The 27,256-nt window shown below is 44.1% G+C and overlaps 2 protein-coding genes across 3 annotated transcripts in view; one reads left to right on the top strand and one right to left on the bottom strand.

Annotated features, from left to right (window-relative positions):
- Positions 1–10,355: 10,355 nt before the first annotated feature.
- LOC131406928 (basic proline-rich protein-like) lies at positions 10,356–16,370 on the bottom strand. The gene is made up of 5 exons (XM_058542813.1): positions 14,985–16,370; positions 14,131–14,208; positions 13,099–13,236; positions 11,708–11,778; positions 10,356–11,469 (listed from the first exon to the last, which is right to left on the bottom strand). Exons 1-5 carry the CDS (start codon positions 16,235–16,237, stop codon positions 11,465–11,467), a joined length of 1,545 nt encoding a protein of 514 aa, XP_058398796.1. The 5' UTR covers positions 16,238–16,370; the 3' UTR covers positions 10,356–11,464.
- WAPL (WAPL cohesin release factor) overlaps positions 15,563–27,256 on the top strand; it is a 97,573-nt gene continuing 85,879 nt past the window's right edge. For both annotated transcript variants that reach the window (XM_058542812.1, XM_058542811.1), the window contains exons 1-2: positions 15,563–15,891; positions 18,921–19,441. In XM_058542812.1, the coding sequence (XP_058398795.1) occupies positions 18,943–19,441 (499 nt within the window). In that variant the 5' untranslated portion in view covers positions 15,563–15,891; positions 18,921–18,942. The remainder of the gene's footprint in view (positions 15,892–18,920; positions 19,442–27,256) is intronic.

Below are 27,256 nucleotides of genomic sequence, written 5' to 3'. Positions count from 1 at the left end.
AGAGCAGTGTCGCAAAATGGTTTGCATACAGGGGATTGATTGCATAAGTAAATGTATCAAGTATAATTGGAAATGGGTTTCTCACTGTCAGAAGAGTGAGTTACAAATATAGAAAGGGAGAAAAGTAACATAAATCCTGTGATGTTGGATTGGTAACTGGAGGTATGAATGTGAACTCATGGTTTTCACGATAGACAGATAGATAGATAGATAGATAGATAGATAGATAGATAGATAGATAGGTAGGTAAAGGTGTGTGTGTGTGTGTGTTTCCTATTGTTGTCCAGGGAGCCTGGAAGAGCAGAATTCTAATAGCAAGGAGCATACCTAGCACCCAGAAATACCATTTCCCCTAAAAGAAGCCAGTGTTCCGTAAAGAAATGGCAGATTCCAGGCTTAGAGCAGGGAATATACAAGATGAGCCAAAAACATCTTTTTGCACCGGAAAGCAAGGAGTTGCTCAAAGAATACTGGGGACATGTCCAAAGGACCTATGAGCCAGCATGAAAGGGCTCCTGCTGAAAGGGCTCCCACTAACTGTGCGACAATTTGAGCCAGTCAAAATAAACAATGACATTAAGAAAGTATAACCCATTGAAACAAAATGGGAAAGCATGAGTCTACACCATATGTATTAATAAATGAGTACAGTGATGAGAAATGGGATTACAGAGTTTCAAAGTATCCATAAAATGCTTATTAATTTCAAAGGGAAAAAGGTGACTGTCCAGTAGAGAAGCCTAGCAGACACTCTCTCACTTAAGTGGTCAAAGTGAACATCACCAATAATACGACAAATCAACGAAATCAAAAATCCTGCACCATCTGATTGTATGTAAATACAAGAACATGGTATCGTTCCTGTGATACCTGAATCTAATGATGAGGAAATAGCAGACAAACCAAAATTGGCGACTACAACGAAATAACTGGACTATAATCTCCCAATGTCAAGGATACGATATATCAAGGATATGAAAGTTAAGGAAAGACTGAAGAATTGTTCCAGAGTGAAGGAGATTAAAGAGACATGAAAACTCAAAGCAATGTGCCAATCTGAACTGGATCTTCTTGTTCTAAAGGACATTACTAGAACATTTGGCAACTTGAATGGTGTCTGAGGATTAGATGGTAGTAATGTTAATTTCCTGACTGTGACATAGGTTGATTCTTTGCAGGAAATACACAACAACTTAGAGTTCTATGAGAGAAGTAAGCCCTAAAATCCTAAGGCACCCAGAATATAATATGAATTAACTCTCTCTGGAGCATCATGATACCAAGTAGGTACCACCAGTGGGAGAACTGGAATAAATAGTCACTCAAATAATTTTCTTCTCTTCTGTCATTCAGTTGAGAAACTCTGGTTGAGAAAGGCTGCACTTTAGTATTATAGGATGCTCACGTCAGCAACTTACTCTCAAATGGTTCCAGAAACAAAGAAAAGCAAATCTGAGATTGTTTCAACGTTAAAAAGAAAGAAAATGTGATAAATTCCTAATCTAAAGTGCGACCCAGGGACTTTTTACGATTGTGCTAAAAGAATTTCTAACCTCTTGTTGCTGCGCGGCTGAGGTAGCCAAAACTCAGACCCAAAGTTTGAACAGTAATTTGATGAATTTCAGTATCAGTTGCATTCATACCCTCACGGTTTCTTAGGTGAAAGTTAAGGCAATGATGAGGAGAGTAGGATTCTCAGAAGTGCAACGAGGTTTACATACTCATAACGACACTCAGCCTCGTCTGTCTGAGGAGTCACCTTGCTTGAAGACCCCTCAGAGACTTGGCAGTGAGTTACCTGCAAGAGGAGGCCAAGCCCAGCAGGTGCTGGATCTAGACCTACTACTAGAACTGTGGTTCTCAACCTTGGCTGCACACTGGAATCACCTGGGGGGTCTTAAAGAACACCAGATCTCATATTGCATGCCCAGAATTTTGATTTAACTGGCCTGGGTTCTGATTTAATTTGGGTCTTAGGGGCTCCCAAAGAGATTCTAACTTGCAACCAAGACTGAGAACCATTCAACTAGAGATAAGACCTAGCATGCCCTGGAGGTCAGATTGCAACGAAAAACCCAGGAGCAGCCTTGTATACAAAATGAATTGAAAGATGTAGCTAATTCTTGTCAGCAACATATCTTATTTGGAATTCTGCATGAGGGATTCGTCTATTCTCCCATTTATTTATTTATTCAATCATTTATATCAGTATGGATTCATGGATATTTATTTTATATTTTGGGTTATAATCCAATACTACTTTTGTTGCTCAAATTTCTCCGCTTTAGCCATTGGGAGTTCTTTCAGCTGGCTTCTGTGTCCCTTTGATGCTGCCAGCATTGTGGGGTTTTACTTATTTTTTTGTTTTTCAGTACTTCTTTACTTTCTGGTACTACAAGATACTCCAGGCTTATCTTGTACATTTTTTGCCCCAGTCCTAGGGACAAGCAATTTCTCCTAGGGGCCCTGGTTCCTTTTATTGAAGAATGGTATTTGCAACCAAGATCTGAGAGGTAGGTGTAATTTTTATATCCTGCTACACTACAAAAAAAAAAAGACCCAAATAAAAAAGCTATTAGAGTCTCCAGGGCTAATGACCCCCAACTGGCATGTATCCAACCTTGGAATCCTTTCCTCGCTGTTCTTTGAGAGTCAGGGTTGGAGGCTGTCCTGACCACCACCTGTTTGGTGGCCTTCCTTCAGGTGAGTGCCAGCCTGGCTCTGGTGGGCACTGAAAAAACTACCAAACGATAACGTATAAATTCTCAAAGAGAGGAAAGTACAGGTGCGCAGAGGAGGGAAAAACTAATGCAGTGGGGAGAAGCTGGAAGAAATTTCAAGCCTTGAGAGCAGCTGAGGAAGTGCTGCTTGAGAGCAGACACTATGGCTGTCATCTTTTAGACCCCATGCTCTTGGTACTCCTAACTCCCAATCTGTTGCCTAGCCCACAGCAGACCCCCATCAGTACCGGCTGATGGTCCCACTTCACTGAGTTCAGAGCAGCCCACAGAATATTAGCAGAGCCCTCAAGTTGGGAAGCCCAACGGTAGTTCTCCAGCCCTGCTGCTTGTTCTAGGAGGAAGAATCCTGTGAAGTTTCTGATGCCTAAGAATTTATTCTGTGTGTCTTCTAGGGATTTCTGAACCATCCTAGGTGGCATCTCAGCTCAAAGCAGCATTTGGGAGATTACCTCGGGGGTGAAGTCATCAAAGGGGTCCTCGAGTCAGCAGTGCAACTCGATGAGTTCTGAGAGTGGGCTGGACTAATGGGGTGAGGAGGGGGACAGAGAAGAGAGAAGAAAAGGCCCTGTCCCAGGGGTGTGGCAGTCTCCAGAGCTGAGACAAACCCAATGAAGACAAAGCTTAGGAGGCAGCAATGGGCTACCTCAGAAGATTTAACCAGTTGCTTGGCAGTTGGGAAGTGATGGCTGCTGGCTGTGGTGGAGGGAAAGACCTTCGTTGATGCAAAATAACCAATAAGCATTCTATAGTTAAGAGAAATAAGGTGAATTTTACTTGAGCCAGAGCGAGGATTATAACCCCGGAAGGCCTTAGAAAGCGTTCCAGAGAAGCATGGTTTTCAGTATAGTCTTACATGCTTTTAGAACAAAGAACATACATAAAACACACCCAGGATACATTTTCATCAAAGTTTCAAAGAGGTGTTCAGTTGCAAATTAGCAGGTCAACATGACCCTGAGGTCAGGAAAGGGACTAATCCAGGAGTTAGGAATAGGGCATAGGAGGGGAAGTGTGCATTCAGTGCATGCTTTACTTTAATGGTTGAGCAGATGTACAATATATGTTTGATAGGCCATAAGTCAGGCTTTTTAGTTCAAGCCGAATCAGTTTCGAACCCGAATAGTTACCCCATATACCTCAATATGTGAAAATCTCTTGTCACTTTCAAGGGGTAGAGCATTCCTGTAGGCGAGCTCACTTCTAGCAGAAACACTGAAGCTGGATAGCCCAGTGCCTGCTGGGGAATAACAAGAAGGCCAGCTTGGAAGGAGAAAGGGGGCTAAGCAGGGAAGTGCAGTCTGGGAAGGTTCCGGAACACCATTTTTAAACATGGGCCTGGATATATTTCATGGCCTAGATCCTGAATCTGGGTGCCTTAAAGAGAAAACCACAGGCCCTAAGTGGCGTCACTTGTGCTAAAGCCCATGATACCAAACCTAGACTTAATATCTGACCTCACTGCACTTTCAACCTTGCCCAGAAGTGCAATCTTAATCAACCAGTCTAGAATTTTCTGGTCTGTGCCAATGAGGTCATCTGTCACATGGGCCCTCTCCGTCTCTCCTCTCCTTCAAAAGAAGAGGCAGTCTACATGATAAAACTGTTGCCCTTCCCTTCCCCCCAAAAAAACAAGGTGACTTGGCCTGAAACAATACCTTTTCTTTTGTTGATATCTTCCTATCCCTATCTTCTTTCTGACTATAAAAACTTTCCATTTTGTACAACTCCTGGGAGCGCCCTTGTGTTTATTAGATGGGATGCTGGCTGATTCATGAATAGCTTAAATAAAGCCAGTTAGATCTTCAAATTTACTCAGTTGAATTTTGTCTTTTAACAGTGCAAAATTGGCAGATCGTGTGCGTTTTTCAGGGCACAGAGTTAACAACACATTCATTTCTCAAAGACTGACACTACTGCGTCTCTGGAGCGTCAGGAGACCACTGCGGATTCTAGGCAGAGCCAGATAAAACTGGAAGCTGCCTGGGATCAGACCTCACAGTTTATCAACGGGGCCTGAGGTCGCGTAGCCCTTAGCTCATTGGTGCCTACTGAAACCCTTGTGGGAGGGACGAGGGGACTGGTATAATTGTGCTTTTACCCAAACTCACACCTCATTCCCTTTCCACAATCCTAGGGGTCCTCTCAGAGGTATCTCCGTGATTCCTGAGAATGGGGTGCATAGCCTGAGTGAGTACGGGAGACCCTGCGTGCATTCATCCTCCAGGTGAGACCCAGGACTCTGTCCCGAGGGAGGTCAAGGCCTGGGGAAGCCGAGGGCGCACACAGTTCATTATAATTGCAACTACAACTTCGTAGAGGCTGTCAGCGGTCGCTGTGGGGGGAGGGGGCAGAGAAGAGGCCACGGGCCCGGAGGCCTCGGGTTTGCTGTGTCTTTCAGCTTCAGCCGATCACCTTCAGCGGGACCGAGGAAGCAACACAGACGTGAGCGCGGGAGAAAGCGGAGCGCAACAAAGAAGTGCCGGAACCGCGCATCTGGCGGCAGAGACCCCTGTAGCGCGTGGCGTGGCGGGGTGGGCACTGCAGCCGGTGACGAGCAACTAGGCTGCCTCGGGCGCCCGAGGCCCGCTCTCACCGGCAGTTCGCGCCCACACTTCCTTCCTCGGGCTGCGCAGGCCGCACCTCGATGGGACGCAGAGGCGGGAGGCGCACAAGTGCGAGGTGTCCGCCTCGTCGGGGCTGGCGCAGTGCCCGTCGTTGCTAGCCCTTTTGGACTCAAAAGCCTCAGAGAAGGAGATCAAAGCCGAGGTGGGGCTGGACGGGCCAATCTCGCGACCGCTAGCCCGTCCCCAGCGGCTCCCAGCACGGCGCAGGACCGCAGAGCCGGCGCGCCCGGGCGAAGGCGGCCGCCGAACGTTCTCTGGCCGGCCGCACCGGCCTTCGCTCATCGCCGGGAATTCGCTCCCGGGCCGCAGCCCGACAGCCCCGCGGAGCCGCCGGGCCATCCATCAGTCCGGGAAGTGGCCTCGAGGTCATCGGCACAACAAAGGCAGCCCCAAGCAGGGCCTTCTATCTTGTAAATATTGGGTCCCGCCCCGGGCAAAGTGGAGCCCCGGGGGAGGAGCAGCCCGAGCCACCCTGGCCCCCTCCCCGACAACTCCGCAGCGCATTCATTTGAAATGTTAATGTTTTGAAGCTTCCCTCTGGGCCCGGATCTGTCCTCTTACAAGCGGACTGAAGCCTCTGGGATTAATAAACAAACTGGCATTTGGCTTGGGTGGGAACTGGGTATACATTTGTTGGTCTAAAAGAGAGAGTTAGATGTAAGTAGACAAACGTGGGTAAATTATTACAAAGCCCCTGCCACTCGCTTTAAAAAGACTCCTTTGTGCACCGATTCCAGGAGTTGGAGTTCCCAATCAACAGACCCTTATCCGCACCCTCCAGGCCCGCGCCGCCTCCCGTCCCGGCGCAGGCGCGGAGGAATCCAGGTCACAGGTGGAGGCGGGGCGGGGCTGCGCTCGGGCGGAGCCAAAACCAGGCCCCGCCCAGGGCCTGCGGGGCCGCAGCGCCGCCGGCAGCTCCGCCGCCAGGTGGCCGCTGGGACGCTGGATGTCCTCGGCTAGCCCTGACCATAGCGAAGTTGGGTGTCTCTGGCTGATAGGCCTGAGCCTAATACGCCCGGACACCGCGCCCGGGGAGGACACAGGGGTGTCAGCAGGTGATTTTTAAAAGCCTGGGCATGCCCTGCCACGGCCCACGTTTGACAATTTGTCGGGTTACTGCCAAAATATTGTCAAGTCGGATCCCTTGCCCACCTAGCTGCCAGCGATGATAATAGTACCCGCGAACACTTTGGGAGCGCTGACACTCTGCCAGGAACTGTTCCAAGCCCTTCACATGGATTAATCTGTCATGAGGCGACACAAGTCACAGACTTGCCTCTTTCTAGAGCAGGTACATAACCTGCTCTCCATCCGTCCTTGCGGGATGAGAGCAAATTGGGGCATGCGCCCTCACTGGATATTTGTGCAGGTGTGACTCCAAGGGCCCGGGGCTGATGTGTGCTGGGGAAGAGCTGCAGAAGTCACCAGGGCACCATCGTGGTCCTGGAACTCTGCCAGCCCCACACAATTCTCCAACTTTAACGTTCTTTGATCCACTAAATCCTCCAAGCAGGCGCTGCCTGGTCTTCCAAAAGCTTTTGCCTCAAGCTGGGAAAACCCAATAGAGGAATGATCATTTTTCAACCATGGGAGCCAACAACACTCATACATAATAAAGCAAGTCACACAAAGGACAGAATTCTTTCCCACTCTCCTGGGAGAGGCCCCTCTGCCCAGGGAATCTTCAGAGCTGCCCAAACTACCCAAACCATGGGCCAGGCTGAGGTGTATACAGAGGGGTGGAGGCTCACTGAGGAGCCCTCCTACCCACAAAAAGGCTGGAGTTTGTCCCCTGAAGAAATTCCAGCCCAGATTATTTATAAGCATTTCTTAGAAATCCCAATGTCTCCTTTTTCTCTGCCCCAAGGACCAGTTGTGGACACCCTGGGCCAGTTGAGGGACATAGGGAAGGAAGAACAACTTATAGTTCCTTCCCAATGGGCAGGGTGGGAAGCTTGTACACCTGGTTAAGACAAGGCGCTGTGGCCTTGAGTTGGTGTAGAAGCCTGGCCTTGAATAGGCTGTCTGTCCCTCTACCTTCAGTGCTCACAGATACACGAACTCCTCCCAGGTCTGCTATCCCTTCCTGCAGGCGCTAGACCATTCCTCACTCTAACCTGGCCTGTTCCTCTAAACACTCCTGAGGTCTCAACCAGATCCTTATTCCTCCAGGCAGCTCCGGATCTCTGGCTTGAAAGCACAGCAGGAGGATGGAGTTCTTCCATCTAGCTTGATATTTTGGGCCCAGGATAGCACATACTTCATGCCTGTGACCTTTGGAGAAAGATGCCTGTTAAGTAGCTGGGTGACCTTGGGCAAGTCATTTACTTTGTCCAGTGTATTCCTTAAGTTTCCTGAAGTGGTCCCATAATTGAACACCCTGAAAAGCAGAAGGGGAAATCTGCATTGTAAACTCAGCACCTGGAAGCCTGTTCACCTGTGTTCTCACGTGCTCCCTGGAGGCTCCACAATATGACTGTACAGAGAGGTTAATGTCATTGCCACACTGTCATCTGCCCTGGAAGTTAAGTACCTGAAACCAAATCGCCCTGGCATCCTGGCTTGGGTGAGCAGCAGTGAGAGGCAGATTGGCTTTCAGGGCAGGTGACAGCCCAGGGGCCTCTCCTATTGTCGTAGGCAGGCGGTCAGCTAACACCACCTCGCTGCTGGGATGGATCTTGCTCCCAGCAGGGTATCCCACTGCCTCCTGCCTAGGTGAGACCAAGCAGATCTTCACTGACACTCAATAGCCTTGTTCTGCTTCCACTGTTTCCATCTCAAGGATATTAATCTTAGCCGGCCCACTGCTATCAGAATTTTTTTTTTCAACATTTCCAAAGTTAGTATATACACTCATCATATCCATTTCCCAAACTTACTAGAAAGAGGCATGAAATGCCAGTATGACCAAGATGCCATATGCCCGATTTTCTATACCTACTTTTAATTTGGAGCCTATGGAAACAAGGAAGAGGATGATTGACTTATACGGGAGGGTATATGACTCATGATCAAGTTCCACAAGAGGAGAGGGAGGATGTTCCAGGCAGGGGACTGCATGAGTTCCACAGTGGAGGCTTGAGTAGCTTGGTACAGCTAGAGAGGAGAGGAGGGGGGAAATGAGGGTGTGGTAAGGTGGCAGACAACTGTAAATGCCAAAGGATATGAACTTATTTCTCCGTAGACAGTGGGAAGTCACCAATTTTTTTTTAAAAGAGGGAAGTTGTTTATTAAATTTATGTTTTGGAAATATTCTGGTGGCTGTACAAGGGTGAATTCACTTTTTTAAACAGGCTTTTTTAGAACAGTTTTAGGTTCGTAGAAAAATTGAGCATATAGTACAGAGTCCCCATATACCTCCTTCCCCACCCCCACAGTTTATTATTAATGTCTTACATTAGTGTGGTGTCTTCATTACAATTAACGAACCAACACTGATATACTGTTAAACCCATAGTTTACCTTAAGGTTCACTCTCTGTGTTGTACAGTTCTCTGGGTTTTGACAAATGCATATCATGTATCCACCATTACGGTATTGGTATCATACAGAATCATTTCACCGTCCTAAAAAATCCCCTGCACTTCACCTATTCATTACTCCTCCGCCCTCCTCCTAACCCTTTGGCAACCACTGATCTCCAGAGTATTCCCTTTTCCACAACATCATGTACTTGGAATAACATAGCATGTAGCTTGTTCAGACTGGCTTCTTTCTCTTAGTAATATGAATTTACACATGAATTTAATATGAATTTCCATGTTTTTTTGTGGCTTGATAGCTCATTTCTTTTGGTAAGTTTATTTTTTATATTTTCCTTCAACAAGTATGTATTGAGCTTCCATATCAGTGCTGTCCAATAGAAATATAATGCAAGGGGCCGGCCCAGTGGCATAGTGGTTAAGTTCACACGCTCTGCTTTGGCAGCCTGGGGTTTGCAGGCCTGGATCCTGGGCACAGACCTACGCACTGCTTATCAAGCCATGCTGTGATGGCGTCCCATGTACAAAATAGAGGAAGATGGGCACAGGTGTTAGCTCAAGGCTAATCTTCCTCAGCAAAAAGAGGAGGATTGGCAACAGATGTTAGCTCAGGGCCAATCTTCCTCACCAAAAAAAAAAAAAGAAAGAAATATAATGCAAGTGGCAAATGTACTTTTTCTAGTAGCCACATTAAAAAGGGTAAAAAGAAAGAGATGAAATTAATTTTAATAATATATTCTACTTAATATATTCAAAATATTATCATTTCAACATTTAATCAGTATAAAAATTGATACTTTATATTGTTTTTCTTTGGTACTAAGCCTTTGAAAACCAGTGTGTATATTATATATTCAAGACATCTCAAGTTGAACTAGCCATGTTTCCAGTGCTCCGTGGACACCCATAGCTGGACAGTGCAGTGCTGTGCTGGGTGCCAAGGACAGAACAGGGACCAGGATGCACAAGGTCTCTGCCTTCACAAAGTTGACAGTCTAGTGTGGGAGACAGGTAAGAAAGAAGTAAACAAACAATTCTGGAGAGTGATAAGTGTTACTGAGAAAATAATATACCAGGATTATATAGACTGGGAAGCTGATTTAGATTGCCTGGGTAGTTAGGAAAGCCAATCTGAGGCTGAGACCCAAATGAGGCGGCATTAACCATCAATTATCTATTGCCACAATAATGCTGTATAACAAACCATTCCAAAATTCAGAAGCTTAACTTAGTAACTAGTTATTATTGTTCATGTGTCTAGAAGTTAGCTGGGCAGTTCTGGTCGCAGGTGGGCTCATGCATCTGTGGACAGCTACAGGTCAGGCAGGTGGCTATACTGATCCTGGCTAGGCTTGCAATGTTGGGGTCTGCTGGCTGTTGACTGGTGTAGGATGACCTCAGCTCTTTTCCATGTGGCTTCTCATCCTCCAGCAGGCTAGCCCAGGCTTGTTCTCATGGTGGAGGCAGGGATCCAAGAGAGAATGTGGAAGCCTTCAAGTTTTCTTAAGGCTCAGGTTCAGAACTACATCACTTCTGCCACATTCTCTTGGCCATCAAAAGTTACAAAGCCAGCCCAGTTTCTGGGAGGAGCTGCAAAGTCACATTGCAAAAGGTGTGCATTCAGGGAGGAAGGGAAAATTTGGGTGATTTTTGCAACTAATCTTCCATTATACTTAAAAAGCTTTCAACTCCACCAGGAAGTTATAACAATGCTAAACTTGTATGTGCCCAATAAAATATCCTCAAAATATAAAAACAAAAATAGAACTATAGGGAGAAATTGACAAAATTACTCTTATAGTGGGAGGTTTCAATGTACCTTGTGCAATTATTGATAGGCCAGGCACACACAAAAAACTAGTAAAGATATAGAAGAGTTGAACATATTTAGGAGGTATGCAGTCAAAAATATTTATGGCACACTTTCTGCATGTAAGGTACGATTCTAGGTGTGCTGGGCATACAGCAGGGAACAAGTCAACAACCCCTGTCCTCACAGAGTTTATATCCTAGTAGAAGGAAATAGATAATAAACAAGTTAATATGTAAAACAAACATGATGACTCCTACAGAGAAAAATAACAGGGAGAGATACGAAGGGCTGGGATGGAAAAGTGGGGGGTTTAATTTAAATAGCATCAGGGTAGGCACTACTGAGGAGACATGTGAGTGAAGACCTGACAGAGGCAAGGGAGTGAGTCCTGTGCATATCTCCAGGACTAGTGGAGGGAACAGCATGTACAAAGGCCCTGAGGCAAGAGCTCATTTGGCAGGTTCTAGAAGTAGACAGAAGCAGGCTTGGCAAAGTGGGAAAGAATAGGGATAGGAGTAGTCAGGGGCCAGATCATGCAGGGCCATGATAAGGATTTTGGATTTTAGTCTTGGTGATGGGAAGCTCCAGGAGGGTTTTTGTTGGGGGGGAGGGGTATCATAGAGCATTAGGGGTGAGGACCCTGGGGAGAGGAGGGCTGTTTCGAGACAAGGGTTAGAGGTTGCTGGGTACCAATCCTTGTCAGGCAACATGTCCCCAAGGAATTTCCCTTGCTTTGTCGTTCAACTACCTAGACAGCAGTTTATTGCCCAAAGGATGTCACTATCTCTGGAGAACATATTCCAATTATCCTGGAAAACAAGGTAATTGGGTTTATAGTCGTATTCATCTTCTCAATTCTCAGAATGAAAACCTACCCAAAGCCAAGAACAAAAGGTAACTCCAGACAGCACTCCCCTTCCCACTGGGAAAACCATCAACAATTTATGGAACCACTGGTTATGTGAAACTCTTGTTAATTTCAAGTCACTTTCAAGTCTTACATAAAAGAAGGTGTACTTATTCAACAAATATTTATTCAGCACCTACTATGTGCCACACACTCTTGGAGGCGGCAGGGATACAGCAGAAAACAAGGCAGGCAAAGATTTTTGCCCTCACTGGGAAGAGAAACACATAAGAGAAACACACAAACATGCGACATGTTAGATGAGGAGATAAATGCCCTGGAGGAAAATAAAGTAGGAATAGTGAGCATTTGGGAGTGGTGGTGTTGCAATTTAAAATAGGCTGGTCAGGGGGAAGATTACTTGAAAAGCCTTATCTGCCCAGTAAGGGCAGAGCAGAGAGAAGGGCTGGGGAGTGTCAGAGACATAAGGGCAGGGCCTAGCCCACATCCCATAGGGCATTGTAACACAACCACTACAACGTACAAGTGTGTGATTTATAATTTTATTCCGCATTCTATGACAAGGAAAATTTTCCAGTAGCTAATGTGGTCATTTCTGACTTGTAGTTCTCTGAACTGAATTCTATAAGGTGTAATACATTTTACTACACATTATCAGAAAAAGACTAAACAGCTCTATTTAGCAGCTCCAGTTCTGACAGTTTCCACCCCTGGGCTAGAACGATGGCACAACAGTGGCAAAACAGATGCTTCTACTAGTTTTCTCTGCAGGATTTTTTTCTTTTTAGCTAAAGAAAAGTGAGTCCACCTGAGTGGTACTCAAGGTCCTGGGGATTCTGCCCTCCTCCAGGCAGCATACAGGAGTGCAGCCTGCAGCATCAAAGGGTACAAGCTTGGCTCAGATCCATGATTTCAGTTTTTGGTATAAATAGGACAATTAATAGGAAAAAAATCAGACATCTGAGAGCTTGCACAGAGGCATTCTAGCAAACCAAAAAGCATCTACTGGCTGGCTACCTGGTGTGTGTGTGTGAAGCAGACTGGAATGAAGTGAAGAGAACCAATCTAGGGGGTGGGGGTGGAGGATGGGCAGGTGGTGGAGTATAAGCTGAGAGAACTAAGAAAACAAAAGCAACAAAATAAAAATAACACAAAAAGTTGCTTGCCCATGCGTTATCCGTACTGGAGTCCAGTTTGCTTACTCTGGTGTGGAAGTCAGGGTCAAGGCAAGGGATAAGGGTGGCGCTCTCAGGGCATTTGCTTGCCTCAGTGGAACCGGGGAGGTAAAGGGTAAAGGTGGTGGTACACCCTGCAGGCTGAGTCGGAACTTCCTCCAGGAGGGGCCCTAGAGCCGGCAGGCTCTCCACCTGTCTTCAGCGTGGGACACATGAGGCTGACACGCCTAGTGGAGCTCTGCTTAGTATTCACATATTAAGTTTCCACAGAAACATACACACTTCTTTACTTTTCAAATCATGTACCATTTTCTACAAGAGTCAAGAGTGTCTATAAGTAATAATGAATATCCAATGTTTAAAAAACAATTTGATTCCCTCATTAGTGACAATACCTTGAGCAGATGCCAATCCTCCATTTTCTCACCTGTAAAACAGGGATAACAGGCAGGGATGCAAATGAAGCCTTCCGGAAGAGCCTGGCATCACACCTGATGCAGAGTAGGTTCTTCATGTTCTCCCCCTCCCCCATCCTAATGAAAAAGATTAGATTGCTGTCAAATGTTACAGGTATACTTTAAAACAGCGCTTGTCACCCTTTAAGGTGTGGGCCAATTACCTGGGGGAATCCTGTTAAAGTGCAGGTTCTGATTCAGTGGAGTTGGGGACAGGGATTCTGCATTCCCAACAAGCTTCCAGGGTATGCCTGTGTTGCCAGCTGGTGATCACTCTTTGAGAGCAAGAATTTAACTCTACTAAGTTAAATTACTTAACACAACTACCACATAAAAAACCCCTAAAAGGGCTCCACAGATTGTCTATTTCTTTAAAAAATTAACTCTTCCACATCAGCTTCATGCAGAGTCACTGACCCAGCCAAGTGCACAGCACCAGCCAGGCCAGAGCATAAAGAATACATCCTTTGCTCCTGGTGGGTTCACAGCACTCTTCTGCAGGAAGATCTTGCAATTGTCTCTCCACCACTTTTGGCTTTTTGATCTTAGCCTTTGCCTCTGATGATAATCACCCCTTAATTAGCACCCTCCACCATGTCATCTAAATAATTATACTAAGTGCAGCTTGCACTTCTGCGGCAATCTTCAAATGAACTGATAAAACAAGATCTTATGCAGATTTTTTAAAAAGACAAAACTGACCCAAATAAATGTCATGCACATACCACCTACAGTGGAATACACAGACCTGTTATAACTTCCATTCATGTAAGCTACCAAAGAGTTGATTTATTTTGAAACAGTCAAGAGAAAGTACTGGTATGATATTTGGGAAATCGTAACTGTCGGAATATAAAATTTGCAAGCAGTCACACAAAGGTAAAACTATTCAACCACGCTAAAATCCACCTTAAATGCCTATTGGGAAGGGCTGCAGAATGTCTGAATTATTTTTTCTTTATTCGGAGTTACCTGAATATATTGAAGGAACTTGGTACCCTCTGGGTGCAAAGTAAATATCCAATTGTGGAAGAAGGGGCAGGCTTCTCACTGAAAGCAATCAGTAGTTTTCTAATTTCCCAGGTGGATCTCTATTAACCACCCACCAAACAGCAGGGCCGTCCTAGCCTGATGAATCATGCACCTCTCTTAGGACAAACCGATTGTGCTACTCGTTAGAATGCCGTTTTCCCACTGCAGCCTTAAAAAAACACAAAAAATAGAAAAGAAACACACAAAAAACCAACTTTCCAACTGTCTGGATAGGTAATACATTAACCCGGAAAAAACCTCAAACAGCAAAAAAGAGTGTACAGCAAAAAATAAATACTCTTTCCTCCTATCATCTCCCACCTCCCTATCCTCCCTAGAGATAATCACTGGTTTATTTTCTTAAACTTTTTATTATGGAAAATTTGTAAAATACAAGTAGAGAGACTGGATGGAATAATGAGCCCGTGTGCACGCATCACGCAGCATCAATAACGAAAAACATCTCGCTGGCTTGCATTATTCTCGCTCGCCCAGTTTTTGTAGAAGTTTAAATCCCAGACACCAGATCATTTTACCCGTCAAAACTTTAGTATGTCTTTTTTTTTTTTTAACCACATTACCGTTATCACACCCAACAAGGTTAACGATAAATTCCTTAATATCATCCAGTCTTCTCCGGGTCACTTTTAACTGGTGCAGAACAGAAGGAAGGAGGACTACGAAGGTAAGGGCCAAGGGGTTGAAGGTGGCACATTAAAGATCCGGGGCTGACATCGCTTGCGGCCCCCGCCGTCGCCCAGCACCCTGGGCCTTCGAGGTCCCGCAGCCGTTACCTGCGCCGGGCCAGCACTGGCCAGGCCGGGTCGAGGGCGGCTCCGAGCCGCGAGCTCCCCGCCTCCCCGCTCCGGGGCGGCGGCCCCAGCAGGCCTAGCGCAGCTGCACAACCCACCGTCCCTAGACACCGGCGGGTCCCTGGAGGGGAAACGATTGACACAGCTGCCTGCACTGCGCCCCCGGCCTTCCCCCGCTGCACCTGCGTCTCCCGGCGGGGCCGGGAACTGGAACTGGCTCCCGGGCCCGGACGGGCCAGGCCCGCCGCCAACACTCCTCCCGCCGCCCGCTCCCGCGCCCAGCTCTCGACAGCTCGACCTCCCGGACGCTGACTACAAGTCCCGTCGGTCCCCGCGGCCGGGCCAATGGCGGGCGCCAGAGCATGCGGGGCGCGGCGCCTGCGCGGCGGTTTGAGTAAGCGGCCGCGCGATTGGCTGCGGGGTCGGGCGGCCGCGCGGGGCCTGTGGGAAGCGGAGTGACGGAGCGAGCGGCTGTTGGAGGAAGGAGGTGGGGGCCGGGAGCGCAAATGGCGTTGAGATGGTTCAGGGCCCTGTTCAAACTCCAGCGCTGACCATTCACTGGCGGAAGCGGCGGCGCTGGAGGCGGCGGCGGCCCAGCGGGGGCACGTAGCGGACTCCGGTACCCGCTCCGGCGGCAGCGGCCAGGGAGGCCTAGGCCCGGGCCCGGGCGGCGGCGCTCCAGGCGGGGAGGGAAGTTGCGGTGCCGCCGCTCCTCCCCCCTCCACCGGTTTCCTATTTACCGAGAGCTGAGTCGCGGGTTCTGACGGTGGCGGAGCCTCTTGCCGTCCTTCGTGCAGCGGCCGGCCCTGTGCTCCCGCCCGTCCGGGGGCCGCTGGGAGCGGGAGAGGCGGAGGCGGCCCGAGGCCAGAGCACCCGCCAGGCGCCGAGGGTAAGTGAGGTCTCGGGCGGCCGCCTAGGCCCGGAGCGAGCCCGCGCGGGCGGGGGAGGCAGGGGTCTGGGCGGGTAATGGGGGTCTTGCTATCCCACCCGCCGGCCTTTAAGGAAGCTGGACAGGGGTACGCCCTGAGGAACTCCCCTTTTCCTCTTTTATTTTCCTTTTTGCTGAGTTCTCTGCGGGCGGCTGCTGATTTACTTCCCTCCCCAGGCGCGGTCCAGTGTGATGGTTTCAGCTCCGAGTCCTCTGCCGTCGCTTTTTCCGGCCCTGGCTGCCGCCGAGGCCTTCCACTGCTCAGGGGACTCGGTGGCAGAGGCTTCCGGGGCGTCGGGAGCAACATCCCTTTCCTCGGCGGTGGGGGTGGGGAGGGGAAAAGTTGCGTGAGCTTCCAGCCGGAGGGGGCCGCCTCTCCCGCGCCGGCCACCCCCAGGTGAGGATTTCTGGGCGGTGAGGTTGGCCCTTTCTGGCCTTCGTTCTTTAATGAGAGCCCCTAAGCTCTTGGGGATCCGAAAGACGCTAGATTCGGGTGGGGGTTGTGTGTGAGGACTTTTTATCCCAGCGGACTTCCCTGAAAATGCGACCTGGCTTTGGGTGAGCCAAAGGCCAAGAAGCTAAGACCGAAAAGACTTAGTTGTGAATCAGTTTGTCCTTTTTAATTAGGGTAGTCTTTGGAGTTTGAAGTCTGAGCAAGACGGCCTGTGTGCTTGAAACATGCATAAAATTTAACGTCAAATTTGCACACCTATTTTTTAATTTATACATACTTTATACTCTGGGGTTTGATAATGCCATCACAATAGTCTGTCTAGTGACTTTCAAAAAAACACATTGTGGGAAACTATAAAGGAGATCAGAAGTAGGAGATATAATGAGCTCCCATGTACTCATCGCTCATGTTCAACAGTTGTTAACTGTTAACCAAATTTTTCTCATGTACACACTTCCCATTTCACACCCCTTAAAGTTAGAGAATCGCTGACATTATTTCGTCATTATTTCATTATATATTGGTAAAAGGCATGGACTCTTAAAAAAGTAAGCATGATCTTCTTATCGCTTAAAATAATTAACTCCTTAACATCTGCAGAGTTTTCAGCTTGCAACAGTGAATGCTTTGTGGTTCTAGGACCATTTTTACAGTGAGTTTTTCTGGTGTGGGCCTAAAGGAGCTCAAGTCTAGATTTTTGATTTGGCCTTTAGTCAGCATTTTTAGGTGATTATCCTGTAAGTGTATTCAAAACGTTCCAGGTTTACTGGTGTATATGTAAATGTAGGTCTTCAGATCAGGGCTTTACATTCTTGGAGAAATGAAGAGATATGACTTTATTTTTTTGTTCTTGTAGCTGCCAAATATGTTTAGTTTTCTTTAGGCTATACTTAAGAAAGACAGTAAGATTCTTGTGTAAATCAACAGTAGAAGGGGAAATAGATCTCCCTTAGGAAAAAGTTTTGTGACGTGTTAAAAGGTCTTCAAACAATTTCTCTTAATGCAGGTGTGTATGATGACTAAATTAATTATTATTTTGTGAAATTAGAATTAGCTTCTAACCAGACATATGAGGGGAAAATGCTCCACTGAATGTATATAAAACTAAGTTTATAGTAATTCACTATGAATTGCAAGAATTTAAGTTAATAAAGGGAAAATATTTAAAGTATAGATAAAAACATTCAAAAGTAGGGCCAGCCCGGTGGCGCAAGCGGTTAAGTGCGAACGTTTCGCTGCGGCGGCCGGGGTTCGCCGGTTCGGATCCCCGGTGCGCATCGACGCACCGCTTGTTAAGCCATGCTGTGGCGGCGTCCCATATAAAGTGGAGGAAGATGGGCATGGATGTTAGCCCAGGGCCAGTCTTCCTCAGCAAAAAAGAGGAGGATTGGCATTGGATGTTAGCTCAGGGCTGGTCCTCCTCACAAAAAAAAAAAAAACATTCGAAAGTATAAGTCAAATATCATTCCAATTGTATTGTAAATTTCAAAGGATGCAGACTTTTTCCAACCCCCTAGGCAATTGTTCATTTTTTTCTAGTTATAGTTAATGTGTTGATATTTAAACTCTAGAAGGTCAAAGTAGAAGAAATGGGTAGGGATTGCTAGTGTTGGAAAAGTACTGTAACTTGTTTGACTCTTTTGATTTACTGTCCTGAAAATTTTTTTTGTCCTAGTTATTATTATGTAGATAAATCAGGTGAATCAATTTATCTTTTATAAAGTGAAGAGGAAAATAAAGTTATATGTTTTTGTTGCTTCATTTAATAATCCGTGGACCAGTGTAGTATGCTGCAGTTCACCAGCTCCAGAACATATCACTCAGCAAATGAGCACAGCACTATAGGGACAAGGAAGACAAAATAAGTATGGTTTCTTGCGCTTAGGGAGATGACTAAGTAAGTAAGATTTTTGAAGTCACAGTTCAGATTACATCATACCAAGAATCAGAATCTTTAAGGTTGGGTTAAAAGCTGCAGGTTCTAATACATGAGAAAGTAGCACCATTTTTCTGGTGTTTTTTTTCCCTTACATGAGTAAGTGCTCTGAAATTTCAAAGAACTAAATTTAGTCAATTATTTGATATTTCTGAGATCTTGAAAAAAATTAACATTTTGTGCTTAAGATTTTATATTAAGGGAAATTACCCTATTCAGATTATTTTTTTAAGGTAAAAGTGATGTTTATGAGAATAGTAAGTAGATTCATTTGAAACTTTAAAAAAAAATTGATGTTCTGTAAGTTACTTTTGTGGATGCTGTATTATTAGTCGTTATGCTTTCTCACTTTGTAGGTAGCGTGTGAATATATAGTCATTGTAAAAAAAAAAAGTTGACATTTGGAAGTATATAGGGTAAAAAATGACCCTCTCTCTGTACACCCCCTCCCCATATTTATTGAACCATTCTTAAAGATTTGTATGTTGAATGTTGAAAAGCCACATGGGGAGAATCCCTGGGTTCTTATGTTTATATTCAGTGTTAACACTTGTTAGGTATTTGGTGATTATTTATTTTCTTACATTTTTTTTTCCACAGAGAATATGAAACAGGTGTCAAAATGACATCCAGATTTGGGAAAACATACAGTAGGAAAGGAGGAAATGGCAGTTCAAAATTTGATGAAGTCTTTTCCAACAAACGGACCACCCTTAGCACAAAATGGGGAGAGACTACATTTATGGCTAAATTAGGACAGAAGAGGCCCAATTTCAAACCAGATATCCAAGAAATTCCGAAGAAACCTAAGGTAGAAGAAGAAAATACTGGAGATCCTTTTGGATTTGATAGTGATGATGAGTCTTTACCAGTTTCTTCAAAGAGTTTAGCCCAGGGTAAGGGCTCCTCTTATTCAGAATCTAGCGAAGCTGCTCAGCTGGAAGATGTGACTTCTGTACTTGAAGCTAATAGCAAAATTAGTCATGCAGTGGGTGAAGACAGTGTTGTATCTGATAAATGCTTACATTTGGAGGATACTTTGCTTGCGAAAGAAAAGAGCACAAACCGAATCTTAGAAGAAGATGCAAGCAAAAGTAGCTGTGCTAAATTAATGACTTCAGGTAAGTTTTGATTTTGTTTATTCTGAGCCAAGAAAGCTTTGTGTAAGCCATTTAGTTAAATGATTTAAATTCTAAAATGTTAATACTTCTTGGGTTTTCTTTCTGCGTTTAAGATTAATGGAGACTATAGATGATTTTATAGAAGAGATTTAAGAACTAGAAAGAAACCATTTGGAGTAAAATTTTACTAAACAACTTGGATATTAATGTTTCCAGACTATTAACTCATGGTGCATTTTGGGAACAGCCTTTCATAAATCCCTAACTCTGATTCCAGTAAGAAGCATTTCTTTTTGTTGTGTTAGGATTACACAGGTTCTCATTTCTCTTACTGTGGAGGATTTGGATGATTACTGATAATGAAAATGAGATGAGCATTTACAATGAGGATTAGTTTTAGGAGTGTTAGACTTTCCTCCAAAACTAGTTTAAAAAGATTAAGGAGGAATTGAGTGGAAACATAGAAGAATTGAACTTTATTGCAAATTGAGATTAGTTTGGAGTCTGTTTGGTGCCCATAGCAACTTGTATTAATAGATTTTAATCCACAAAACCAGTTGTATTTTTAAAATGTCAATTTGTAAATCTGGCATCTAGTGTTCATTCCTAAAATAATAGATTTTACCAGTTGTACCCGTACTCCTTTTTTAAACGATTTGAGACTTATTATAAGTGAATAAAAGTGCAATTAACTGAAAAGACTGAAAAGCTGAGATTGGAGGTGGCAGGGGGAAATAGGACAAGGATGGCGCTGTAGTTGAAAACAAATCTTAGTTCTTGACTTCTTGGCAAAGTTTATTGATGCGAAAGGTTATATAGGTCTCATATTTTGAAAGGAAGTAAAGACAGAACTTTCCTAGTACTGAATTCTTAAGAGGAATTTGTCCTTTGGAGGTTTAATATAAGACGCCCCAAACAGTATGATAAAAGACTTTGCCTTGCCTAGTTTTACTAAAAATGCTGAACATTTTTCACTTTTTCTCACCCTTGGGTGAGAGGATGAGCCAGCTGTCATTGTCATTCCCTTGATCCTCCTGGTTAATTCTGATTTGGCTCCTTATGCTTTGCCCACATTTCTCCTGAAGTATTGTTCATAACTTAAGGTTAGCTTAAATTTTCATTAAAAAAAATAAACAACATAAAAACTGTTTCTCAGATCAGCTCCTAAAAGTGTATTATAATCGTAGAACTGTTGAGCCAAAATGAACTTTAACTCAGCTCTCCTCATTTTATAGATGAAGCTCAAAGAGGTCAAGTTACTGTCCAAGGTCAGCTAGTGGCAGAATTGGAATGAGATTCATTTATTGATTTTCAGCATGTTGAGCACCTACTGTGTGTCCTTCACTGTGCTAGGCTCTGGGACTGTTGTTTCACTTCAGTTATCTAGTGTTCTTTCTGTCATATCTTGTTGTCCTCTGATAGTTACTCCACAATGTGGGGCAGATAGGCTGAAGGAAGATGAGGCTGGGGAAGTGGTGAAACTGGTCAAGGAACGCAGACACAGATGTCTTCAAGTGCTGTCTTTTGGAGAATAGGGCATCATTGGCAGTCAGATGGTATCAGTAGGATGAATGGTTAGGTGGAAGGATAACAGGAACTTGGAAGGAAGTTAGATATTCATAGGCAGCAATTGCTTATATGGCTTTGCTGAAGTTACGTCTATATATGTCCATATGGCCATTTGAAGTTGTTTGGTGGGAACTGGAAACAGTTTTCTGAGGAAATGAGATATTAGCTTCCCAGTCTAATGTAGCTAAAAGTAGTTCTGGTGCTGATACGCTGAACTGACTGGGAATTCAAATTCCATTATAATGTATACTAAAATACAGATAAATAGACGTTCAAGAACATCTCGTCCCTTGTCCTTTCTCCTTCACAAGGCACCCTTGGTGGGAAGGGAATTGGGGTAGCACTATGAATATTTCTTTTTTCCTCCTCTCCCTTGGCCCCCCAGAGCTGCAGCAACCCTGGCAGCCCCCAGTAGGATAAGAAGGGAACTTTAAGGGAGTGCTTTTAATTCTCATGGTGGTAGTATCCTAATTTGTTCTTATAAACCATTTATAAGTTCATATGTTTTTTGTAAGTTGGTTATAGTTCTGGGAATACTTCTTTATGTGATGACCTTCCGTTTCTTTGCCTCTCCCCTCTGAAATTTGGGCATTTCCCTCTGTCTAGACTGCTGTTGCATTATGTCTGTGAGATTGTTACTGCCTTTACTCTCATTCAGAAAGCCTTCTGATTTTAGTTGAATTTTAGAAACTCAAACCTAAGTTTTTGATAAAAGAGGTCTCTAAATCTAAAGTGATTCCTAACCTTTTTTGAATTAGACATCCTTTTGAGAATGATAAGATTTTGGACTTTAGATGAAAGTGCTTGTGCACCTACTTAGGTCTGAGAAGTCTCAGAAATCCTTTGCAGGTCATGTGCAGGCATGTTATTCAAGAACCTTCGAGAAATTTTATGATCAAGCTTGTTCGAAGTGCACAAGTTCCACAGAACCTTTCCAGTGGAACGTTCCAGCTCATTCAGACCATTTTTCACTGTAGAATTACATCACATCAGTGAAAAGGGCTTATCCCAGCTCAAACTTATTATATCATTTCTCTTGGCGTTAAGTTTTAAAGTGCACCCCTTTCTCTACAGGGGAATATGTGGTTAAATTAAAATTTAGGTACTATTAAAATTCTTTGTTTTAAATATTTTATACCGGATAGTACTTTTAAAAATTGTGGCTTATTTGAAGAGGAAACTCAGAATGAGGTCATGATAAGACATATAATGGTTGCCGTTTTCCAAATAGATGCTTGATGGGTAAGGGAACCAGAAGCAAGATTACAAATTGTGAATGAGAACTGCAAGGAAGGATTGAGTTGCTAAAATGTCCTAACTCTTGATTAAAAAAAAAAAAAATGTGGGGTCTGCCCGGTGGTGGTTAAGTTTGCACTCTGCTTCGGTGGTCCGGGGTTCGCAGGTTCGGATCCCAGGCGTGGACCTACGCACCGCTCATCAAGCCCTGCTGTGGCAGCATCCTGTATACAAAATAGAGGAAGATGGGCACAGATTAGTTAGCTCAGGGCCAGTCTTCCTCAGCAAAAAAAGAGGAAGATTGGCAATGGATGTTAGCTCATGGCCAATCTCCCTCATCCAAAAAAAACCCAAAAAACTTTTAACAGCTTCAGTGGTTGTCAGTAAATGGCAAATCTTGTTTCATCTGTACTCACCTATTCTCTCCACCTCCCATCCTCTACCCCCTGGATTATTTTAAAGCAAATTCAAGATTTACTATTTTATCTGCAAATACTTGAGTAGCAGTTAATATTAAAGCCATTGAGTTCACAAACAGGTGTGCCACTTAAAAATGACTGTTAGCAGGACCTAAAGTTTGCCCTTTTAAGAGATCTTGGAATATTCTTTAAAAGTGTGGAACCGAGGGCTGTGTGCAGTAGGGGTAAAAGAAGGCTTCTCTTGACTTTTATATGAAGCTACTTCCATTTTCTTTGTGCTGTCTGCTGCAGGTTTTTAATCTGAACTCTAGAATAGAGTGTGCAAAGACTTATATTTGTACTTGGCACACTTTACTTGCCAGCCAGCTGGGATTCAGTCTACACATCCTGCCAAATATTGAGATAACTGCTGCATAGGCTCTTAATTTGCATGACTGGGTTTGTAGCCAATAAATTTTTTCCATTTGCTTAAAGCTGCACTGAGTATTTGTATAAGTTAGAGGGATGTTATTATCAGGAAGTTAAGAACTTTGATTTAAAACTGAAGATAATTTTTAGAAGGGGAAATGAATTGTTCCATTCCTGAAAACTTAAAAGTAGGCCAGGAACTTGTGACCTGAGGTGAGGTTGTCATGTATTTATTGGATAAAATACAGGTGATTAATGAGGATTATTGAAGAATTCTGAAACTATAGTATCAGCAAGAGTTACTTGCCTTAATTTAGATATTGAATGTAATTGTTGTGTAGAATACACTTAAGTCTTACTTAAAATCAGCTGCTATTTAAGAAGTGGATAAGAGACCTGTTATTTATTAAGTTCCTACTTTGTGCTGAGCCCTTTGTATATCAGTTGATCCTTAATCACAACTGTGTAAGGCAAGCTTTACTCCCATTTTATAGATAGTAAAGCACAGTTCAGAGAGGTTGAGTAACTTGAACTATTAAGTGGAAGATCTGAGAAACATCCAGTGTTCTTTTCATACAGTGCTGCTATATTCTGACTTGAGTGAACTTAATTTTGTTTATTTAAAGCCCTATATTTTAAATAAAAGACTGTCACTATATGATCAGTTTTATCTTGATGTTGGAAATAACTTTATTTTGACAAACAAAAAATTATGGATTCCTTCTTGCTGCTATTAAATTTTTCTTTTTAATAAGAATGATGGTCAAACTCCTTAGGACTTAGGGAATAAAACTGACCTTATTTTTACGGGTAATAAGTATCTTCTACTTTTTATTTTTTGAAATTCAACAATATGCAAATTACGGGACACTGTAATTTTAATTAAATTTATTTTGTCTTAAAGTAGAGCTTTAATTTCTTGTAAAAGATTTTCTTAGTGAAGGGAGGATCATTCTCAAGGTTTGAGCAATAACAAAAGTGCAGGTGACCACTAACGAGTTTCCCCTCAGTTCCAGGTTGAATATCAGCCATGGGGTAGTACATGAAAACTGTAAGCATAGTCTCTGCCCTCTAGCAATAGAGCTGTTGACTTCTGCTGGTAATGATAAATAAGTGCTTGTAAAGCAATGACAGCACATCTGTGTGATACTTGATGCTTTTCAGAGCATTTTCCATACGTATTCCATATTCTTAAAATTTAGAGCCAGATGATGCATCATAAATTTTTCTGGTCCAGCCTCTGACTGTTTAGAAAGCAGTCCTCAACTCTTCTCTGATGGTAGAGAAGGATGAACTTGTTCATAGGAAGGTCTTGGGTGTGCCTTCCTTCCAACCATCCAGCTGTTATAGTGTTCCCCGTGTGCTGAATGTTGGGTGTATGTCCACGAACAAGATATTACCTTATTCACATTCTAGTGGGCAAGATAGATAGAATAAAGAATAAGTGTGCTGAAAATTACAGAAGAATATAGAGTGCTGTAAGAGTGCATAATAGGCTCATTTACCTGGTCTGAGTGAGGGATGGGGGCAAGGCTGACATTTAACTTGAGAGCTACTGAGAAAGGACAAAAAGGGCAGAGCTTGGTGACATGGGCATTGAGGAAGAAGGAGACATCAAGAATGATTCCTAGGTATCTAATGTGAGCAGCTGGTAGTGTCATTCATTGAGATAAGGGGACATTTTGAGGGAAAGTTCATCAGTTCAGTTTTGGGCACATTGGGTTTGAGATGTTTGTGATATGTTCAAGAGGCAGTAGGATCTGCTGGTATGGAACTTAGGTAAGTCTTGGTTGGAGATGATAAATTTAAGATTCAGCATATAAATTGTTATTAGAAAGTATAGGATTAGATGAAGTCATTAAGGAGAATGTAAGAGAAAAGTACTGAGCTGTGAAGAACTTGCAATACTAAATGGATGGAGAGAAGAGGAAGAAAAACTAGATGAGGAAATTGAATAGAAGCAGCTAGAGCACCTGAATGAAAATCAAGCAAGTAGTATTTTATAGAGGCCAGCAGAAAGGTGTTTCATGAAGGATCAACTGAATTGGAATGCTGCTGCAAAGTCAACAGAAATGAGGACTGTAAAGCAGGCATTGGAGTTTGCAGCTTGGATTGGAGTGGTCTGGGTAGTGAGTACACAGTGAGGAAGAAAATGGGGGTAGCAAGTGTACACAGCTTATTAAAGATGTTTGAAGGAGAGAAGAAAAAGGGCGGATAGAGATGTATGAGGGGTTCTGGAAGGTTTGATTGCATGAGAAAGCCTTGAAGCATAGGATCCAAAGCACAGGGGGAGAGTGGTCTTGGGAGAATGGATGCTGCATTTCCTGGACGTGAGGAAAGCTGGGTGAAAATGTGAGCTTGGTGGGAGGATGGAAGATAAGGTGGTTTAAGGATGAAACCATGTGCGTGCCGCGCCCCCCCCCCCATGACAGTACGGGTTCTCTCTGAAAGAAAGAAAGAAGGGCAGGGTAGTGTGAGGGCTGGAGGGGAGGAACAAAGGGTTCAAACAGATGTCGGAGAAAGTGGAAAAAGGAGCTGTCTAGAGAGAGAATTGCAGGACATTATTGAGGCCTTAGTTGAAGTTTGTATCCTTAAAAACTTATGGTCATGGGACCGGCCCGGTGTAGTGGTTAAGTTCGTTCCTTACGCTTTGGCAGCCTGGGGTTCAGGGCATCGGATCCCGGGTGCGCACCTATGCACTGCTCACCAGGCCGTGCTGTGGCCGTGTCCCACATACAAAATAGAGGAAGATGGGCACAGATGTTAGCTCAGGGACAATCTTCCTCACCAAAAAAAAAAAACAAAACCCCAAAACTCATGGCCATACTCTACCCATTATGTGAGTGAGTGTGCTTCCTCCCGTCCTTTAGTAGGCCCTGTTGACCAGAACCTGCACAGAATATAGAATATTGGATAGGATAATGAGATTTATCCTGGATTGGCATTTTGACTGACAAGGTGTGGGATAAACAGAGAAGAAAGAGAATTTAGGATATTGCTCAGAAAGTGAGTGAAATGATGGACTGTGGAATTGAAAATGTTTAGAAACTGGGCATTGCTGGTGGTGGATAGGAGAAAGGAGAGAAGAGGAGTCAGTATACTGAGAGTCTTTTTTTAAATAAAAGTCAAGAATGGGATTACTGGAATAAGGAAGTTGGATAGTTGGTAGGTTGTGATTAAAAAGTGAGTTATCTGATTTTAATATTTAAGAGGTGAAGCCATGACAAGTTCCTGGATGAAATAGTGGTAACTAGTGGCTGAGATGGAATGTAGAAGACGGTTAATGGGAGGTTAAAGAATTGGGAGGTCAGGAGGTTGGGATTTGGTGGAATTCATGATGATAGCAAAACTGGCTTGGAGAGGTAGATTATAAATCTCATGTAAAATCCTTAAATGAAGAAATAAGAGGTTGTTAGATGACAGGTATGGGGTAGATTAGAGGGTAACTAGCTAGGTGACACAAGCCTCAAAAGAAAGGGCTTTTATTAGAGGGTGGAGAAGTATTAGTTTTATAAAGAGGCTCTGGAGAGCCAGCATACCAGTGACCCCAAACCATCCTACTCTGCGCTACTAGAGGGGGCTGCAGGAGAAAAGCATTCTTAGTCAGGTTTCAGCTAGGGCAAGGAAATGGTAGAGGGAATGAATCCCCAGGTATATGTGAGTATGCTGATCACTGAGGCCTGGATACTCTGGATTTAAGGGTGTAGGGGGTGGTGGTGGTGGCTTGTTGGATTATGAGATTGGAAAGTACTGATACATTTTGAGTATTAGAGTACAGAAGAAGGTAGATGACAAGATGTGTTTACATTTTGGATCATGACCCGTAGAAACAGATGAGAGGCATGGTGGCTTTAGAACCAAATTTTCCTAGAGCAGTTTTCAGACCTTTGTTCACAAATCATTTGAAAAGTTTTTTAAAACTGTCCCCACTTCATACACCTCCGCCCCGTGCCTATATATATATATTTTGTGTGTGTGTGTGTGTGTGTGTGTGTGTGTGTGTGTGAGTGTGTGAGGAAGATCAGCCCTGAGCTAACATCCATGCTAATCCTCCTCTTTTTGCTGAGGAAGACCGGCTCTGAGCTAACATCTATTGCCAATCCTCCTCCTTTTTTTTTCCCCAAAGCCCCAGTGGATAGTTGTATGTCATAGTTGCACGTCCTTCTAGTTGCTGTATGTGGGA

This window comes from Diceros bicornis, chromosome 6 (genome assembly GCF_020826845.1).
Source record: "Diceros bicornis minor isolate mBicDic1 chromosome 6, mDicBic1.mat.cur, whole genome shotgun sequence".
NCBI classification, from domain to species: domain Eukaryota; kingdom Metazoa; phylum Chordata; class Mammalia; order Perissodactyla; family Rhinocerotidae; genus Diceros; species Diceros bicornis.
This window is presented reverse-complemented; position numbering and strand designations above follow the sequence as displayed.